The sequence below is a fragment of the Athalia rosae genome, chromosome 5, assembly GCF_917208135.1.
Source record: "Athalia rosae chromosome 5, iyAthRosa1.1, whole genome shotgun sequence".
Lineage (NCBI taxonomy): Eukaryota > Metazoa > Arthropoda > Insecta > Hymenoptera > Athaliidae > Athalia > Athalia rosae.
The window spans coordinates 12,928,119-12,948,264 of NC_064030.1; the positions used below are offsets into that span (position 1 = coordinate 12,928,119).

At 42.0% G+C, this 20,146-nt stretch overlaps 5 protein-coding genes across 10 annotated transcripts in view; 2 read left to right on the plus strand and 3 right to left on the minus strand.

The window, feature by feature from the left end:
• The window catches only part of LOC125501167, a 35,418-nt gene extending 32,025 nt beyond the window's left edge, over positions 1–3,393 (plus strand). For 2 of the 6 annotated variants that reach the window (XM_048656354.1, XM_048656356.1), the window contains 5 exons: positions 795–880; positions 1,411–1,708; positions 1,843–1,905; positions 2,113–2,316; positions 2,842–3,393. In XM_048656354.1, coding sequence (XP_048512311.1) covers positions 1,637–1,708; positions 1,843–1,905; positions 2,113–2,316; positions 2,842–3,393 — 891 coding nt within the window. In that variant the 5' untranslated portion in view covers positions 795–880; positions 1,411–1,636. Of the gene's footprint in view, positions 1–566; positions 1,709–1,842; positions 1,906–2,112; positions 2,317–2,841 lie in introns of those variants that run through there. The other 4 variants (XM_048656357.1, XM_048656358.1, XM_048656353.1 and 1 more) reach the window with 3 other exon arrangements.
• Positions 3,394–3,402: 9 nt separating this feature from the next.
• On the plus strand, positions 3,403–5,869 carry LOC125501168 (MND1-interacting protein 1-like). The gene is made up of 6 exons (XM_048656359.1): positions 3,403–3,538; positions 3,674–3,753; positions 3,817–3,897; positions 3,975–4,106; positions 4,870–4,986; positions 5,463–5,869. Exons 1-6 carry the CDS (start codon positions 3,408–3,410, stop codon positions 5,654–5,656), a joined length of 735 nt encoding a protein of 244 aa, XP_048512316.1. The 5' UTR covers positions 3,403–3,407; the 3' UTR covers positions 5,657–5,869.
• A 5,475-nt stretch (positions 5,870–11,344) lies between these two features.
• Positions 11,345–14,042, minus strand: LOC125500904. The gene is made up of 2 exons (XM_048655086.1): positions 12,214–14,042; positions 11,345–12,131 (listed from the first exon to the last, which is right to left on the minus strand). Exon 1 carries the CDS (start codon positions 12,968–12,970, stop codon positions 12,362–12,364), a length of 609 nt encoding a protein of 202 aa, XP_048511043.1. The 5' UTR covers positions 12,971–14,042; the 3' UTR covers positions 11,345–12,131; positions 12,214–12,361.
• LOC125501095 lies at positions 13,179–15,679 on the minus strand. Its single transcript, XM_048655994.1, has 5 exons — positions 15,613–15,679; positions 14,226–15,506; positions 13,786–14,174; positions 13,424–13,674; positions 13,179–13,257 (listed from the first exon to the last, which is right to left on the minus strand). Exons 1-5 carry the CDS (start codon positions 15,677–15,679, stop codon positions 13,179–13,181), a joined length of 2,067 nt encoding a protein of 688 aa, XP_048511951.1.
• Positions 15,680–16,330: 651 nt separating this feature from the next.
• On the minus strand, positions 16,331–17,209 carry LOC125501096. Its single transcript, XM_048655995.1, has one exon. It carries the CDS (start codon positions 17,207–17,209, stop codon positions 16,331–16,333), a length of 879 nt encoding a protein of 292 aa, XP_048511952.1.
• Positions 17,210–20,146: the final 2,937 nt, after the last annotated feature.

Sequence of the window (20,146 nt, forward strand, 5' to 3'; positions counted from 1 at the left end):
CGCGAATACCGCGGTCGAGCGTACACCAAGTAGCGTCCGTAGAGAGTAGATAGGGTCGCTGTCGCTCGACGCGCGTCATCACGCGCATAGGCGTCGACGAGCTCGAATTCATGCGCGCCGCCAACTTCGATGATTTTTTACTCGAAAACAAAGCCGAACGCATCTCTGAAATTAATTCACAGGCTGTAGTATAGTTCAAAGTATATGTCAGAATTTTTTTTAAATTTTTCGGTGCTGTCCATCAGTGTTTTAAAAATCATTTAAAAATTCATTGTCAAATAAACAAATGATAAATAAACTTTTTCGGCACCATTTATTTTTTTCATAAATCTATAGCCACATCCGCGTAAATTTAAAAAAAAAAATTGAATCTAACATCATTTTTGACGAAGTTATGATTTTTTAAGGAAACCGCCTCTCAATTTTTCGATTGTTCATAATAAATCGAAATTTGCACTAATTCAAAAATCCTTCGGCACAAAAATCTAACTCTCCATGGACAATCGACATGCCAAATTAAAAAAATATCTGAGAGGTGACTGATCCGGTTGACGTGGAATGGCCCATACTTATGCAAAGTTACTCTATTTTTCCGCCAAAGGCAGGTCAAACGTAGGATAAAGTAGAGAAACTTGAAAAATGAATCTAATCATCGAATATAATCTTGGCTGGGAAATTGAAGGGGTTCGGTTCAAGAAAACTGGCTTTGAAGTCGAGTCGATCCTTATAATGACGTTTTGCAGTGTAATATCGTAGATATATTGAACGTAATATGAATTATATCACCCTTTTAGATGGTTCCATGAAACCTTTACTTCCGTCAGACTTCACACGATGTCACTTCCGTAGCTCGCGAGTCTGTCAGTAAGTGGAGGACCAGGTAAGTATGATATTGCAAATTTTAATGGCCCGGCTTCTGTTCCTCCGTAACAGCTATCCCCGGAACCTTATCGACCAAAGTACTCGGCTTCGTACCCGCATTATATATTTCCAAGTAAAAGACTAATTGCCTTTCGTACCTACCGCTGAACAGTAACCTGACTTTCCGCTGGGTTAGGGAATTTTTTTCTCTTAGATTTTTTCATTAAATCGGTAGACTTCCGGACACCAGTTTTGTGCAATACCTCGTCGATCACTTATACCGTTGTCCCATTTTATTCTCACACCTGATTTATCTCGGGAAATACGACTCCGATCGAATTTCGAGTGTTCAGAAACTTTCGAAGTTCAACGGGGAACGTTCATAAAAATAACGTATTCCGGTCCAGGATAAAAAATGGCAACGTAGGACGGCCAACATGTATTTTTCAAAAGGAAACCTGATTTTTTTTCACACCATATAATTTATCGGATCAAAACGAACAACTTTTGTAGGAAACATTTTGCCATTAACAAGCTCATAATTTTCAGGTAAGAAAAATTTTTGTTGCGCGTGTGCACGCGGAACACTAGCACGGAAGGTCCTGCGGCTTGTCAACAGTTCTCGGCACATCAGACGATACAACGTGTTCGCACAAAATTGAGGCCGGCGACACCTGCGACTTTACGGGACCTTGGCGCGGTCTTGTACGATTACGCGCCAATTGAACGATCTTATCGAGGAGTCGTCGAAGGAACTGATGGATCCGTGGCGGTGATGTTCGCGAGCGAGAGGATGCTGCGACGATTGGGAAATTCGGCGGAAATTTATGTGGACGGAACGTTCAAGGTAAAGTCGTTCGGAGATTATGAAACCTCGTTCGAAATTTCCCTAAACTCTAGAATTTACCGTAATGATATAAGTCACACGGTTTGGGAAGAATCGTTATCGCAAATAAAATTTAATCGTCATAAATTTTACAGGTTGTCCCCAATAGCCCGCCAATCGCCCAACTATACACGATCCATATGCGCGTGATGGATACTGTATGTATTTCTTTTATTCGCAATGAAACGTATTCTCTGATATTGAATAATGAATTAACAAACGCATACAATATACGTATGTATACGAAAATTTATATAAATGTTCATTTTCTATCATGATCTTACGATCAAACGTGACAATGAAAAATCATCCAAGCTTCCGGTCTAAGGTTCAACACGTTATAAATCATACAATTCATTTTACAGGGACTAGCGGCTGTATTCGTATTGTGTAGTGCGAAGACGAGGGCACTATATACAGCTATTTTTCGCAAAATATTAGAACTTGCACCCGAAATAGAACAAAACCTACGTTTCGCCATGGGCGATTATGAACGCGCGGCTATGAGCGCTCTGCGCGAAGTGTTTCCCGGGGCCAGCCTACATGGGTGCTGGTTTCATTTTAAACAGGTGAAGCACGTGGAATACGTTTGAATTATTTAGATAAAAACAGTGTGTTCCCGGACGATTGTCATAGCAATTGGCTGAGGAATCAATGAGCGGTTCGATAAAATTTATCAATTTTTCGATGAGTCGGTTGTAATTTTCGTTACAAAATCGTCGTCAGTTTTATGGAATCAAAGCAAAACAAGTGAATTTGAATTATTATTTTTTGATTCTTTGATTTGACTTTCATTGACTTAATTCGAATTTTATGTTATTTTATTCGAATCTTCTCTAGTGCTTCCATATTCATGAATCAAAGTTACATGTATTTGGCACATTAATTGATTTAGATGCTCTATTTCCTATTATCGATCAGGTTTTCTTCATCTCTTCATTCAAGACAATTGGACAGTAGTTATTGTTTAACATTTAATGTACTTGGCGAACTTCTTTGCACCGTCGGTGCCTTTTGGGGGGATTATTTATGACACCATATCGTACTCTCTCATATGGAATCTTTCATTTACTTACCATTTTTGTCGCGATAAGGCTCTCTTACGGCGATGGAGATACCTGGGCCTCAATGCCGCACCCACCAGGATCCTCGGGATGGCAATGGCGCTGCCGTTGGTTCCGTCAGAGCGCTTTGAAGAGGGCTTGAATTTGTTGGCCAGATTGGCGGATCACGATGCCATCGAACATCCAAACGTGCTGCAATTTCTAAGCTATATTCGCCGACAATGGGGACCCCTTGCTGACATTGTCAGCGTACATGGATGCCCCATCCGTACAAACAACTTGGTGGAATCTTTCCACAACGAAGCGAGACGAAAGCTCGGGGGGCTTCATCCGAATATTTGGAAATTCATAGCTGATGATCTCACGAAAAATATATTATCTGAGCGCCTACATGGTGTGAATTCGCTCCGATATCACATCCTCGAACCCGTCGAAGTCTGTAGCTCGGATTCGAAACTAGTTTCAATTCCAACGGGGTTTATGGCTCGACGGGTTTGTTCTCCCCGCATGAATAGCGGACACGCGCTTTTGATAATTTCAATTCTGAGTGCAATATGCTTTGATTTTTGTCACTTCTGCTAGAGCATCTGACCGCTATGATCGTCGATCAGGAAATTGGTCTGGACCGTTTGGAGAACGGTGATTTGGATAGACGGGCGCGCACCAGGCGTAATATGGCACGGGACACCGTAATCCGCAATGCTCAGCACAGCCTGAGTGTCGATAGGTAATGTAATCTGATACTTGACCGAGAATTAGAGAAATGAAAAGAATCACAAAAAATGATGATTATCGAGTATTGAAAACTGACGGATATGACAGAAAATCACATATAACTTATGAGCTTTTGTATCTTCTGCAGATTTACGCTGCGTGAGTTTCTAGAGCGCTGCGCGACGAGGGCGGGTTTGATGCGAGTCGAAGGTCCGGACCATGATGAAGGTGAGTAACGAATGTTTATCTGTTATTCTAACTATCGTTCGATGACACATTTCGTATTCGTAGGGGGTGCCGAGGACGAGGATGAACTGGTTCCACCCGGATTGATGGCTGCGGGGGAACCAGTCATCGGTGATCAAAATATAGGTACTTACTCTATGAAATTTTTTAGACTTTCATTGATTTCTTCGACTATCGTTGACCGTTGACCCAATTGTTTTCAGCTCAAGAAAACGACAATCGTCGTGGTATAAGGGCGATAAGGGGCAACAATCCCCGTGGTTTGCGACGTGCTCGTGGCAGGGCTGCTGCTGCACTACGCCGCCCTGAAGAACCCCGGATTGGGATCGATGACGGTGAGCAGCGATCAGTGTGATTCTATAAATTACAATCAAGGGACGACGAGGTCTCATCGTTGTAGTGCAGAGACAACTTTTCGCAAAATTTTTTAGATTTGAACACTTTTGTTTTACTGGGAAGAATTCCAATTAGGGAATTTTCTCTCACAACGCTCATTGCTATTAGAGATAACCAGCACTGCTTTTGTTTTGCATGGGCCTGGTAATGGTCCTTGCGATTCCCCTCTGTCGCGATAGAAGGGCCTCGTACGTTAAAAAGAAATGATCTGATTTGCAGAGCTTATGCAAACTCAGCTAACAACGGTGGTGAAAGAATGAAAGTCGAAGGGAATTCGTTCATTCGTCTCTAAATGTACTACATTCGTCTCTAGAAATACTGTGAAGGTCGGAAGACAAAAACAACTAATGTAAATAGTTTATGAAGTTGGGATAATATTAATTTTTGTCTCCTCAGTTTTCAATCAGATCTGGCAATTTTTACATTTTGAAATTCAGTGGGAGTCTTTTCGAAGTCGACGGCACGGGTCCGGTGGGGGGGGGGGGGCTCTGTCGCCATAGCAAAGAACTCGCAAGATCATTTTCAGGCTCATACTCATAAAAGTAATGTGGACAGGTTCGATGATGATAATGAATCAGGATCCATCAAATACATTGATTTGCTTTTTCATCATTATCAGACGTATTTCCAAAGTTTAAGGCTCGTCAAAAGAACGAAGGTCCATCTCTGACACAGTCTGACTCTTACTGAAATTAATTGCAGACAACCAAGAGGAGCAACCTCGACCGGCTAACCGCGGCCGAGGCAGGGGTCGCGGAAACGCACGCGGGAGGAGGCCTGCGAGACAGCTGGAGGGACCTGTAGAGATCCGCGATAATGGTACGAGTTTAGTCTAATCATAAAAATCGTTGACTGTAGAATTCCAACGACAGCCAGACATGGGAGAAATATTTTGCGTAATAAGAGAGGATGGGGCGTAGGAGTTTCCTACAATTATCGACCGGGTGACACAAAAATTGAGAAAATCAATCACTAATACGAATCCAAAAACGATTTGTATTATTTGGCCACAAGTGTGTCACGAATGAGAGACACAAGTTTCGATTACTGTTAATTTTTATGTACCGACATAGCAAGATTGATCTATTCAACCGACAATTGGCTCGCATGCAAAAGACCCGTAAGCTAGCGGTCTTCAGAATTCATCGGTCAACGGAAAAAGTTGTCCGATCCGATTGAGATCTTCATCGACCGAATACACCGAATAATCGTATCTTCCTTGATTCCATTCATGTCCTCTGTTGATCATCTGAAAAAAACGTATACATATATCTGTCTGATCTTTGGATTTCAAGACGCCAACCGTGATGAGGATGGCGAAGTACCTTTGCCGGAGGGGCGTTGCTCGGTTTGCCTGCTGGAGCCCGCAACGCACGCATTCGTACCGTGCGGCCACAGGTGCTGCTGTGGAACGTGTGCACCCCGAATAACGGTGCGTTGCCCACTATGCAGGCAGGATTTCGTGGGAGTATACCAGATTAGATTATAGTGAATTATCATCATCATCATCATCATCATCATCATCATCATCATCATCATCATCATCACCATCACCATCACCATCACCATCATCATCATCACCATCATCATCATCATCATCATCATCATCATTGTTATTATTATTATTATCATTATTATTATTATTGTTGTTGACGTTGTTGTTGTTTTTAACAAAAACATATTAAACATAAATTTAAACAGATGAATTATCAATATACATCATTCACTTTTCCTGGCCGAATCACTCCGGGAGAGACGGGTCCGCCGTTCGCACGTATGTTTGAATTACTCCACAAAATTCTATTTTATCAATCGGAAGCAAGTAAAACAGCAAAATGCAAATCCCTGTAAGGAACTGATTTACAATGAAGGTTTCCCCGGTGTGTTTCGCTGATTTCATTCGATTTTGTTATATAGGGATCCCGCTGCGCCAATCGAATTGTTCTTGGAGCAGGTTGTCGTGGACTGAAATATAGGCGACGGGTATCCATCCTACCCACGCACGAACACTACCTAGGGGCTGACCTTATAGTATAATTTCAACCGAGCACTGATCGATTGAAATTTCCTGAATTGATAAACTAATAAAGTATCTGTGATAAAAATTATGCGCTAGTAAAATTAGATGAACGACGCTTCTCGCTAACACTCACCTGCTTATTAGTTGTCCTCGTCATCTCTGTTCATTCGCCGAAATCGCTGATTGAATTATTATCGGTGGTTCATTGAGAAGGTACCGGAATTATCTGCGAATTCAAGACTACACTCGATAGTAGGTATGCAAAGTAGGGTCTTGACCAAATCGGTTTTTTGTTTTCATAAAGTAATTGTTCAACTCTGAACTATAGGAATTGAGAGTTGTCATGTTCAAAAATAATACAATTTCTGATAATGATGTATTGAAATAAAGCGCTAAAAAATTTGGCAACCCTGCAAGTGAAGTGTATTCATGTACTTATGTCCAAACGAACCTGAGGCGGTTCGTTTGGACAGAATCCGTTTTCGCTGCAGAAATCATATTCTGTCCAAACGTACCTGAGTCGGTTCGTTTGGACAGAATCCGTTTTCGCTGTGGAAATGAGTTTCTGTCCAAACGTACCTGAGTCGGTTCGTTTGGACAGAATCCGTTTTCGCTGCAGAAATCACATTCTGTCCAAACGAACCTAAGTCGGTTCGTTTGGACAGAATCCATTTTCGCTGTAGAAATGAGTTTCTGTCCAAACGAACCTAAGTCGAAATTTCCTCTGTCCAAACGAACCATGGGCAAATTTTCTCTGTAGAAACGAATTCTGTCCAAACGATTTCTGTCCAAACGTACCTCACTCTATTTTAACAGGTGAGACTGCCGCCATCTTGTCGTCCTGATCGCGTGGTGGTAAAATAGATGGGGAGATCCTAGTGTGTCAAACCACATTATCTGTCGTCTTCGTCGTCGTTTCACTAGCGCTGGTGCTCCGTAATCTTCTGGTCCGTGAAATTCCCCAGCGGCCTCCTTGCATTGGAAGACTTCATTCTTACAATTAGCGAATGAAAGTACATTGTAAACGTATTTCGATGACTTCACCGAATTTGTTTAAACTTTTTCTCTTTACAAAATGGTCGCGGTGAGGCCACTGAAAGTTTTACTAGTTTAACGTCACTCACATACAGACAAAATAATGAACTATTTCAATTGTTTGGACACAAGTGGGGTTAAATTTATAACCTAAAAATCTTGATGCACAAATTTTCTGACTGTACACTAAGGTACCTTTAAATTTCCTGCGCTCCTATACGTTCAAATGGTTTTGAGTGATTAAAAATATCCACCCCAAGTTTCAGGTTACTATCTTGATTTCAATTGGTGCCGTTTACTTTTTTAATTCTTCATATTTTATAACGTCCAAAAGAATTATTCAAGACATTTGAAAATCTACAGACACTGTTTTTTTGAAAGTAACTGTCCCTTAGAATGTTTCTAGATTTTTAGATATTATGATACTACAGGAGTCCCCGCATTAACATTGTTATTTTAATTTTTTTTATTACGGCTGACATAATTATTCGAAAAAGTTGAAACTCGGCAGACTTCCTCCCGGCAATTTTCATCGTTTTTTTTCATTTTTGTTAATAATTAATTATTCCTCTTATCATGTCATTCAAATTACAAACAATAAATTGAATGAAAGAAAATCATTTATATTTTTATAGATCGATTAATAATGAAAACGAATATGTAAATAAACAGAATATATATTTTTCATTTAATTCGCAACTTAAAAATTACTAAACCTCTAATTCTGTAAAAATTCTGAAGGATAATTACTAATATACGAAGAATTTTGTCAAGTTACAAATTTTTCTCAGAATTATTTCAGCCGTGATAAACAATTGGAAAAAAAAAAAAATATCCAAATGTAACTTCAGTATTATGATACCCAAATATCTGTGAAAATTCTGAGGAGTAGCTACCATTATGAAGACAAGGTCTACAAATTTTCTAATATCTTGAATAATTCTTTTGGCCGTACAATAAAAAATGAAAAAAACTAGAAAATCAAGCGGCAAGGGTTAACATTAAGATAGAGACCTCAAACTTGGGGTGGATTTTCTTTTATTCGTTTCGAAACACTCGAACCTCTGGAGCACAGAAATTCAAAAAAACTCTCAACAAGGTCCATCCCGCTGTACACGCACGCGGTACAATGCAGGTATGAAAGAACGGCGTACCCACCGGGATTCGCGCGACAGCGAGATATTCAGGCCAAGGTCATCACGTCGAATTAATATCCTCCTCACTCCAGGGATTACTGTAGTATAATTTCGGGAATCCCTAATAGCCGAGTAAAATTACGCAGGCTTGAAATATTTCGCCGAGTGAAATTAGCGAGGTAGACGCAAACGTCTGCGGAATGTCTTCCAGAAATCTACATCGCGGTGGAGAATGACGGGGATATATAAGCGCAGGTATTCGCCGGGAATTCCGACAAATATACTGCCGCGGGAGGGGAAAAAAGTGAAATAATGCGACGGACGAAAACCAGGTGCAGAGGAGAAACGAAAAAGGGCGTTAATATAGGGTCTGCGAATTATCCGGCAAAGTTGCCATTTTTAAAAGGCTGTCTCGGGTTAACGAGTGTTTGCCAAAGTCCGTGGGAATAATTAATGAATGAAACAACTTTTTTTTCAGATTATTTTCACTCGTAGTTTCTCGCAAGAAAGTTCGACCGTAATCAACGTGAAAATAACAAACGCTTAATGTGGAGCAAATATACTTGTATTTTCTTCATAAAAGAATAATCGATGCGTTCTATGAACACACTGGCGTAGATTCGACAGAAATACATCGATCGAAGAAACATCATTCGATTCATGGCGGGGAGTAGAATCTATACCGATACACTGCTCTTCAGATATAATGGAGACTGCATGATGAATTCAACGTTTGCAGAATCGCAAGCATTATAGACACGGGGAATGACACGCGCTATAAAATCAACCAATGTGATTCTGTGTCTAATTTTTATTAATCTATAAAGAATCAAATCCGTTTCTATCAAGTCATCCTGAAGATATTTGCGTTCAGATCTAAATGCAAAAATTGATTTTTGTAGTCAGATGAAAATTGTAGTGTACCAAACGTCGGATCTTTTCAAAGATGTATGTCGCGTCAACTTGTCAGACCACGACGACTTCGATTTCGTTTTTAATTTGACGTGTGATCATTCTATCTTTGGAAAACCTCTCAAATTTTTGTTGTTTTGTTAATTGAAGGCCTTTGGAGCTATGAATTTTTTTCGACCTTGAGAAAGAATCTTTTTTAAACTTCTGTAAACAATTTGGAAAAATTCTGTGGATCACATGGATAAAACCACCTCCAACTCGCAGAAATGTGGGTAGAATTTTTCAATTACTTTTTTTTCAAGATGATTTGAGGAAATTTAAAAATTTTTAATTAAAAAAATGATATATCGATGATATTTATGCCATCGAAAATCTTCATAAAAATTTCATCATTCAGATTTTTCAAGGCCTTCGATGTTTACATTGTATTTGTTACGGATACTGTAAAGGCGGACGGGGTAGCATAAACGTAGTAGCGTAACCTCCTGCCCCACAACTATCCAACCTGACGCTGGATCACATAAACATCTCCCGACAACGCGAGGTGGAAGTCTCGGGCAGAGGAACAATGAGGAAACTCCCGGTAACGAACCGGATGTCTAATTGGTAATGAGCGAGGCACAGGTGAGCCCAGCATCACAATTGACTATCGAGATGGAAAGTGAACAGTTGTGGTGAGGGCAGCATCTTCATCTCGGACTCCGGACGAGGGCGTACAGCATCGACGGAGGGTACCGGTAACCACCGACCCCGCCAACGGATCGGAAATCCAGAGCGGAGCGAACGCGTGGAGGAATGGGCAAGCGAAAAGTAGTCTGAGAGTGAAGTCCGAATGAAAATTGAAGAATCCAGAGGCGCCGAAACAATTGGGTCACGCGGTGTCCAGCCGTGACACCTGATAGGCGACCTAATCAGGGAAGGGGCACCACCGATGAGGATCGGCAAGGCTAAACATCCAAGAAGAAGAACATCGTCTCGTTCTAATTTGAGCTTTCCCGTCCCTAGGACATTAAGTTTTAGTTTTCTCCCGTCTCTTTTGTTGTTCGTTTTTGGAAAAGTGGTTCAATTATAGTAAGTTAGTGCACCCGTCGAGCTTTTGTGATTTCAGCGTAGAGTCAATTCAGTATGATTGAGGAACTCTCGCTGTGAGACCCTGAAGTAGAGTTTTCATTTATTTTGTAAACATGCAACACGTACTTTCTTATCTTCGATCTGAAGCGCCGTTCTCGGAATAATCAAAACTTTAATTTTTCCGAAATTCAAGCGCCATCTGTCTCGAATCGCAAAAAGTTTTTTCACGTAGAATTCGAGTCTGCAACAAAAAGTTAGGGTTCCCACTTGAAATTTTGAAGTTCTTACCTCTTCCTCATTCAGGGGATGAGGTGGGGGGTTGATTTTGACAGAGTCAATTTTCCCCTTCGAGATCAAACAGGTCTGATTCAGGACATCGTTTTTTACGATGCGTATTCCTTGAGATATTCCGATGTCTCAAGATAAAAGACTCACCCTGTACACTCATGATTTTTGAATCATCGTAGTTTTTGGTCGGCAAAAAATTTTCGAACTCCAGCGATAAAAATCCGAAAGAGAAACACCTTTTTCTGAACTCTGCGGTCAAATCGTTGCGAAGCCCTATAAAAAAATTCTGCGAAAGCGTCTGAATTTTCATCATGGGAAAATCAAAATTCGCATCCATTAAAATACTGACAATGAGTATTACTATAACCAAACCATGCGCCGTGAAAACGTTGCCGTTCTTCTCATTGTCGGAACCTTTTGTCAATAAAACAGTAGGTTGTATGGTAAGGAGGCTTGGCGGGCCGGGGGGGGGGGGGGCTAACCGAGATACTTAAGGAAAGCCCGAACTTCGTTCTCTTATTTGTTTCTCAAGTAAATGAGAGAGATTTTCAGTCACCATGAAAGGATGAAAAATTCTGTTTTGCGAAAAACGGGGCAAGCTCGAAGAAAAAAATTTGTGCGTACAAAATGAAGTTAGGTTAGGTTGGGTACCCCAAACAAAATAGAATTTTCTAAAAGTTTGGGGGTATCCAATTTTGCCCCCTCGACCCCTATATGAGATTGCTGACTAGAGAAATGTTTTACTTATTTCGTACAGTTATTTTCGACGTTTAATTTTGATATGAATTATAATATAAAGTTGAGAATTCGATGAATAATTTCAAATAAACCATTTCGGATTCCGGACATTTCATCACGAATTTGTAGCAATGTGATTCGCAAATGGCTGATTACAAGGTTTTTTGAATTTGATCGACCCGTTTTCATCCGCAATTTTATGCTTTGAATATTCAACATCAGTTTTGTTAATCGATTGCCAACTTTCATATCGATGATACGAATTTTCGCGATTTTGTTCCGCCAATTTAAATTTTTCTTACAAAACCAAATTTTGAACAAAAGTACGACGCGCAGATATTTTGCTTGAATGAAAGATCCTTTAGTTTCAGGTTTTTTGATCAACTCGTTTTCGAGATCATGTAATTTCCGCAGAAGTTTATCAGGAGAGATCGACTGATAGGTCGGCCATTCCAAAATAACCAATTTTTTTTCTATTCTCGATATAATTAGTAATTTTATTCCTGTTTCCAAAATAATACATTTTTTTATATTTTCAGAATAACCAATTTTTTTCTAATTTTTAAAATAATTCACTTTTCTTTCACCGAAATCATGCGAAATACGTTGGATGACTCGAGGAACTTATTTTTCACTGAAACCCAATTGTTTTTCATCGAAGGTCGTGAAAATAAGAAATGTCGTGCTTCTTGGGATCGGACTCTCCTGATGGACGTCTGCGCTGAGCTCCATGAAACCGCCGAATTCCGATAATTTTTTTGTCCCTATGAAACAAAAAATCTATACAGCGTATCTTTCAATTCCACATAAATTATGCGTAGACATGCAATTATAACTATATCGTACATTCAGGGTCTTCTGATAGAGCACTGAGAGGTCGAGAGTTTAGCACAGCTTCCACCTGGGTCAGAAGCGTGGAGAAGTCCTCGTACGTGAGGATTTTGTCCGTGTTGGTGCGTGCTAGGTGATGCTTGACGGATTTGACGGCAGCTTCTCATTTGCCGCCCATGTGAGGAGCTCCTGGAGGATTGAACTTCCATGTTGTACCGTCGTTGGCGATAAGTTGCTGAAGATGTTGCGATTCCTTGGTAAAACCAGGTAGCAGGCGTTTCAAGATGACACAAGCACCTTGAAAGTTGGTTCCGCAGTCGCTGGTGAGCGTCTTGCAGATGCCTCGTCGGGCTGTGGAGCGTCTGAACGCTTTCAAGAAGCCTTGGGCACTGTAGTCAGTTACCAGTTCCAGGTGGATAGCAAAAGTTGAAAAACACACGAACACTGCGATCCAAGCCTTGTATGAGCGTGTGCCGCGCCCTTGAAACGACTTGAGAGAAACTGGACCTGCGTAGTAGACTCCAGCATTCTCGAAGACAAATGATGGTGTGACACGGGAGGCTGGGAGCTGTCCCATGCGTTGTAGAGCACGGATGCCACGTATCCTGGTGCAGGTGACGCATCGATGAATGAAGGATTTGATAGGGGCACGACCACCAAGTATCCAACAGTATCGACGAACATAGTCAAGTGTCAGTTGGGTTCCACCATGCATCGTGCGAGTGTGGGCGTTGGCGATGATAAGCCTGGAGATTTCTGAATCCTTCGGCATGATTGGAGGATGTTTGGCGTCTTCATCGAGTTGAGAGTTTTGTAAGCGTCCACCAACTCGAAGTAAACCAGTCTGGTCGATCCAGGCTGTAAGTCGAGAGAGAGGGTGCGATTTAGCAAGACTCTTGCCTTGTGATAGTGCTCGAATCTCACTGGCGAAGTAGATTTGTTGCGTGGATTTGATCTGGAACGTCAAAGCAAACTGGAGATCAGCAGGATTTAGAGGTAATGAGTCCAAGCTGGATCCAGGAACTTTCTTGAAGCATGCCACTGCCCGTTGAATCGTGGCTGTGACATGGAACGGTTTGGTGAGGGGTCTGTCTTCGTAGAATAGGACATCCAACGGCAGCTTAGTTCTTGAGGAGGTGTACACTGTGCTTGGGCGAATCTCGATGTCGGCAAGTTGATCATCTGATGCTTCAAAGATGGCTAGAAATGGCTCTGTTGGGCTAACCAGTCGGGTCCAGACCACCAGAGTTTGTGATTGATAAGTTGTGCCGGTGTAAAACCTCGAGAAGCACAATCTGCAGGATTTTGCTTCCCTGAGACGAATCTCCAGATGGCGTTTGGCGAGGTTTGCTGAATCTCTTGAACTCGGTCCTTCACGAACTCCTTACAGCGCATTGGATCGCTGTTAATCCAAGCCAGGGTCACAGCAGAGTCAGTCCACAATGAGACGGGAACGTGTTGGAGCTGGAGAGTCGACTGAACACGAGAGACCAGTTTTCATAGCAGCAGAGCAGCTGATAATTCCAATCGTGGAATAGTGAGACGATGAAGAGGCGCAACTCGAGTCTTTGAACAGACTAAAGTTACTGTTGATGATCCGTTAAGGGTCGTTACCTCGAGGTAAATAGCAGCAGCCATTGCAACTTGAGATGCATCTGAAAACCCATGTACCCCGACTTTCGAGCTATCAGCGCGTAGATTGAGCCATCGAGGAATAACTAGCTGAGATAGTTGGGATAGCTCATCGCGAAACGACGTCCAGCGCTGAATAATTGGCGGCGTGAGAATGTCATCCCATCCGACCTTTTCTTGCCATAAATCTTGCATTAAGATCTTGGCGCGGACGATGACTGGCGAAATCAAGCCCAGAGGGTCAAACAGTTGGGCTGTTTCAGATAAGATGGTGCGTTTGGTGATAGCTGCTCTTTGTGTGTATTGACCAGTGAACTTAAGCAGATCTGGCGCACACTGCCAGGCTAGACCCAGAATCTTGGAGAATGACTCGTTGAATTCATGAAACTATGCACCTGGTTGATGTGGTAAATTAAGTTTGAAGAAATCAGGATGGTTGCTATTCCACTTAGCCAAAGGGAAGCATCCGCGTAGATACATTTCTTCAACTTGATTTGCGATAGTGTTGAGAGGGTCGAGATCATCAGCACCGCCACTAATGTCGTCGACATAACTTCCCTTTTCGAACGGCTCAGCAGCTAAAAGAAAGTCGTGACCTTCGTCTAGCAGTAGTTGTCTCAGGGTGTGGCCTGATAAGTAAGGAGCTGATGTAGTTCCGTATGTAACAGTGGAAAGTTCAAACTCTTGTGTTTGCGAGTGATCATCAATCCACAAGATGCGTTGGAACTTGCGATCATCAGGATGTACGAGAATTTGGCGAAACAACTTCTCCACGTCAGTTGTGAAGATGAGGCGATGACGACGGACATACAAAAGCACGTCGAAGGTGTCATTCTGAGTCTTGGGACCAACATGAAGCAGCTCGTTGAGAGGATAGCCTGATGTGGTCTTACTAGAGCCATAGAACACCACACGGATCTTGTTATTCCGCATCACTCCGTGATGAGGCAGGTGATAGACATCGGCTGAAGCAGTAGGCGATTGGACTTTCTCCATGTGACCCCGGGACTCGTACTCGGTGGGAAACTCCGTGTACAGGTGGTGAAGATTAGGTTGATGGACGATGCGATGAAGTAGTCGAGATAGAGATCGTTGTGCGATACCTTTCGAGTATCCAAGTGGAGGAGCGTTGGATTTGAAGGGCAATCGCACGATGTAGCGACCGGAGCTGTCGCGAGAGTGCGTAGCGATGAAGTGAGCTTCACACTCGGCTTCTTCAGCACTGAGAGAGTCTTGGTGAGACGCTGGAACTTCTTCCTGCTCCCAAAATCTCGAAACAAGTTCGCGAAGCTGCAAGTTTGAGATGAGGTGACCTTGATGTGCAGGCGCGGTGATAGAAGATGGACCAGCCTGTCCAAGAACAGCCCATCCAAAGACAGTCTGAATGGCGATAGGCTGGCTCGGGTTTCCCGTGATTACTCCAGGCTTAATGATGATTAAGCCATAGGAGTCAGCTTCAATGAGGATGTCAATCCGACCTGGTGATAGATGATCTGGGTCTGCTAGTTCCAAATCTGCGATGTGGTTCCAGGATTGACCTATTATGACAACTGGAGGTAGTTCGACGGTAAGAGACTGCAGTACATGCGCATGTAGATCAATCTGGTCGTCAGAATGATTGGATCGTAAAGTTATATCAACAGCACCTTTGGTTGATCCTGAAGGTACACTTCCCACTCCAATAATCGGGATACGTGATTCGGAAGGCTTTAGATCCAGCTGGCGTGCGAGCTGCAGAGAGATTAGCGATAGTTCTGACCCTGGATCAATCAGCAAACGTACTGGGCGAGGACGACGTGTTGGCGATACGATGAGAGCTCGTGCTGTAGCCAACAACACCAACGGTCATGATAATGAGGCTGTGTAGCACGAAGAACGATCTTGATACGACGAGAATAGCGATGCGGCGATAGGCGATGGCGAGGACAATGATGCGATGGGCGATGACGAGGTTGATGTCGGTGTGCTAGCAGATGAGACATCAGGTAGTCAGAATGACGTATTCTGAGCTGCCTGTTGAGAAGCAGTAGATTGGGGATTTATCGGTGCGTTAGAGGAAGTTGTTGCTGAGCTGAGAAGCGTAAAGTTATGCAGCATGGAATGATGCGCTGCTTAGCAGAGCCGAGAGCGTTTTCTGCTGCGACAATTCTTGAAGGAATGAGGTCCAAGACAGTTGGGACACAACGACTTGGAGATAATTTGCTGCGGACGCTCGTTCGGCGATAAGTTTTGAAACGTTGAGCACGATACGATGAAGTGTGCTTCACCACAGCACGAACAGGGACGTGCTGGTCTTGGAGGACCTCCAGTGATCAATCCAGGAGGTGATTGTGGTGTAGCAAACTGTCCAGTGGCCGTAGTGGTGTTCTGCAATGATGAACTGGCCAAATGGACATGCGCAGATAATGGCTTGGAACCGTGGGTAGCTTCACTACCACTCGCGGAATTCCGTTTGGCCTTAGGGTCACGTGGTTTTACTGGGAGACGTCCTTCCATGGCTTCAAGAGCTCGTTGCACGGGCAAGCAAGAAGCTTTTGAGGCGCTCATAGGTTGGAAAATCTGTGGCAGCTCCAAGCGTGATTTCCCAGTCCTTTCGAGTCTGAGGATCTAGCTTATGGGTGATGTAGTGCACAATAATGTGATCCCATTGATCGACTGGCGATCCAAGAGCGTTCAGGGCGTTGAGAACCTCAGACGTAGTGTTGATGATGTGGTTGACCTCTTTGGCGGCTCGCGACGCCATTTTAGGTATGCTAAACAGTTTGTTCAGTTGAGCCGTGATCAGTACTCGCTTGTTTTTATACCTAGTGGTCAGAGTTTGCCAGGCGGTGGCAAATGCAGTGTCTGTTATCTCCACGTTACCAATAAGAGAATAAGCAGTGCCTTGCAGGCTTTGGAGAAGATAGTGCATCTTGTCAATCTCGTTGACACCTTCCTTGTTGACAGCGGATATGAACTTATTTTCAAAAGATTGCCACTCAAGAAGCTCTCCATTGAATTTTGGAGGTTGGATGGTTGGCAACTGTGGACGAAATGCTGAACCATCATTTCCGGTTCGATTGAGAGGCGAAAGAGGAACCTGACGAGGTTCCATCTCGGCGATGCGGCGCTTCAGCGCGGTTTTCACCGAGACGTAGCGGTTGACTGCCTTGGTATAGCGACCTTCTTTGTAATAGTTATGGGTGATGTCAATATCTTTGCAACTGCTCAATTTGTCATTGGCGTCGGCAATTTTGCTCCAAGTAGACTCGAGCATTTCGAGTTTGACCTCGCACTCAATTGGCTGGATCAGGTTGTACTCGCCGTTTCCGACTTCAGTGACCATGGAGTTGAGGGCACCCATGTGGGTCTCGAACGCCAACAGGTACTGGGCAGACATCGTAATAACAATTTATTTGGATCCTCCTGCGTGATCGGGGCGATGAAGATAAAGCACGATGACCTTGAGTAGATATTTGGCTCCAATAATCAGTAGTTACGACGCGCACACAAATGACACAGGTAGATTTTCGCACCGAAAGTCCCAATCTATCCTTCCACAAACGCAGTACACTTTTCAGGTACTTCAGCGATGTGTCGGAGTTGCCAAACGCGCACAAGATTAGCGGAATTGCACAAAACTCACTCTCAGTATTTTTTACGCGATAAATTTGAACGAAACTATCCAGTATCCGGCTCGAAGGATCAATAATGTGCAAAGTTTGATGGTGAAAATGACAAAAATACTGGGACCCGGATCGTTTCTGGTGTTCAAATTATTTTAACCACTTCGTTGTTATTAATCACGTTTATTGATAATTATATATATATCACCAACTACTTAATTTATCACAGTAACAGTTGTTTATGCAAGGCTAGAATCGCAAGTAACTAGCAAAAGAGCGGTAAAAAATGGGCTAAAGCTTGGTTAGGCATGTGCAAGCCATGCGGTGGTGTAGCCAAGATTTTGGTAGCTGCAAACAAGCCAAATAGCACAAAATGATGAAACTGATAACTGCGGAATGAATGAAAGTGAACACTGAAACCTGTTAAGAGGTTATTAGATTCGATTAGAGCGCGATTGATTAATTAAAGATAGATTAGATGCGATCGATGGGAGATTAGAAAGATAGAAATCGCCAGCTAGACGCAACAAAGGAAATGATAAGGAGCAAAGCGCGCCAAAATTTTGCCAGAGGACACCTGTCTTCAATTTGGCGCGGCGAAGAGACCTCAAGCGGTTTTATTTGGTAAGATCGCTGTTGCAGTGATCTGCTGCACGAGCGATCGATGCGATGGCTGGGAGAAAGCGAGGGAGATTTTAACAGTACAGAACGTAAAACAATTCACGCCACTGTACTTACTGCGTTTTTAAACTGACAATGAGTAGCGTCGCGACGTCAGCTCCGTGAGTGCGAGAGAGATATTTGGAACTTACGGACACTGAGTGAGAGTGAGAGAGTCAGCCCATTGTAATATCGCCAAGTCATTACGCCTCTGCGTACGCACGTACAGTGTAATAAAATAACTTCGGAACGACTAGCTTCTAATCACTTCCACGTTAATATCTTTGAAAAACAAAAGCAAATAAACGATAAATCAACACGATTTTTTTATTTAGCCGTGATTTGTGAAATATCATGACTATAGTTTTGTGCTGAATTTCATTTTATATTTTAGAATATTTTGATAGTTGAAAATTAACCAACAAAATTTAGTTTCTCCAAAAAACCTTCCGAGAGAAAAACCAATTCACTGGTAGTTTTTGTTTTTACTTAATTTTTTTTTTCTTTTTTTAGTCGGTATAGATGATCCCAAAAAATGTCCTTTTTTCGTCAAAGTTTGTTCTGAGTCTCAGAAAAAGAATTTCAATAACTTTTGGTCACTTCTTCGTCGTCTTCAATACGTTTTTGAGTATGCATATATGATCCATTTTTTTTGTATAAATTTTGGACTCAAAGTTTAAACTTTTGGAATCTGGACGCCGATTCCTGATAAGTTATCCACAAAACTCGGGGCTGGGAACTTTTTTCAGAATATATATTTGGATTTTTTTTTTGGTTTTATAATTTTGTTTAACGAACAATAATTTGAACTAAATTGGTCCAAAAATGTGAAAACATGCGTCGATGGCGACAAGAAAACTCAAAATCAGTTCGGTAGTTCTTGAGTTAGTCGTTGGACATTGATTGCATTACACATACGGACTTCCGCGACTAAAAATGGTCGGGGGTTATTCTAAAGACCTCAAAAAGTGGGGGTTTCGGAAAAATTGAACTCTTCACTTTTGAAGCGACCACAATATCTCTATTTTTTGCTTCCCATATGCAGCGGAAAGCTAAAAAGTCCATCAAATACATGACAGAATAATTTAAAACATCCAACTATTATATGGTGTGTGACCCGGATTGTCTCCAGAAAGACGTCAATCGCGTGCATGCATAATTCTTACGTCAATGCTCGTAATTTAACGATTTTCAACGCGTCATCGGAGTCACATAGACATAGAGAGCGTACCTGCCCCCGTTTATTTTTCATTTTATTATTCTGTTTATTTTCCTAACCTCACAATCATAAAGACATTTGTCGTCCACAATATTATCATACACCTAATTAACATCTATAATTATTTTGGCAACCAGAAGACGATTTCGATTTGACGACCGAATAACTCAAAATTGTAAGTATTTACTAAAAAAATGGTGAGAGTGGTTTTTTCAACGTTGTTCAAGGATTCGGTATTTTTTCCGAAGATTGAGATTTTTTTTTGTTTCAAAAAATTAATTTTGGATAAAATTTTTGAACGTAATTGTTATTAATTACCTTCATGCGCTGTGGCCCCCTCAATCGTCCATTCTAGAGAAAATCGCGGTTAAAAGCAGCAGAATTATTCTAACCTTGAAATATGATCCGTCCATTTTTTCGAGAGAAATGCTCACTCATTGAAAAATATTCAGCGGTCGCTCGGAGTCTTCTGAAATTTCATTCGTCGTAAGATTCGATTTTTCACCTCGTTCCAAACCTCGTTCATGATTCTCGCCTGTTTTTTTTTTTTTTTTTTTTTTCTCTAGCGCGTTCAGGCTATAACATTATAAGCGAAATTTTATTGTTAGCCACGGATACTCTTTGGTACTTGAAGATCCCAATCTAACTCAACTTTTATTGTCTTCTTTACCAAACGTTCGAGTAGTTTGAACAAAAGGGGATGGTTCGGATTTCATTCTACTCTTCTGTCTATGGACACTTCGTGTGTCCCAGAAAATCTCAGAACTCGGGACAATAAATATCAAGATTTCGAAAAGTTCAACCACTTTGATGCACACAATATTCAACTTCC

Bases quoted from the DNA above. Each gene is read 5' to 3' on its own strand.
- LOC125501095 (XM_048655994.1), bottom strand. From the start codon at position 15,679: ATGACCGTTGGTGTTGTTGGCTACAGCACGAGCTCTCATCGTATCGCC. The intron at 15,507-15,612 runs GTACGTTTGCTG...CGATTATTGGAG, and splicing joins CAACACGTCGTCCTCGCCCA to TGGGAAGTGTACCTTCAGGA. The intron at 13,675-13,785 runs GTAACTTTAGTC...TCTCGTGTTCAG, and splicing joins CCCTTAACGGATCATCAACA to TCGACTCTCCAGCTCCAACA.
- LOC125501096 (XM_048655995.1), bottom strand. From the start codon at position 17,209: ATGTCTGCCCAGTACCTGTTGGCGTTCGAGACCCACATGGGTGCCCTC.
- LOC125500904 (XM_048655086.1), bottom strand. From the start codon at position 12,970: ATGCCGAAGGATTCAGAAATCTCCAGGCTTATCATCGCCAACGCCCAC.
- LOC125501168 (XM_048656359.1), top strand. From the start codon at position 3,408: ATGATCGTCGATCAGGAAATTGGTCTGGACCGTTTGGAGAACGGTGAT. The intron at 3,539-3,673 runs GTAATGTAATCT...TATCTTCTGCAG, and splicing joins CACAGCCTGAGTGTCGATAG to ATTTACGCTGCGTGAGTTTC. The intron at 4,107-4,869 runs GTGAGCAGCGAT...AATTAATTGCAG, and splicing joins CCGGATTGGGATCGATGACG to ACAACCAAGAGGAGCAACCT.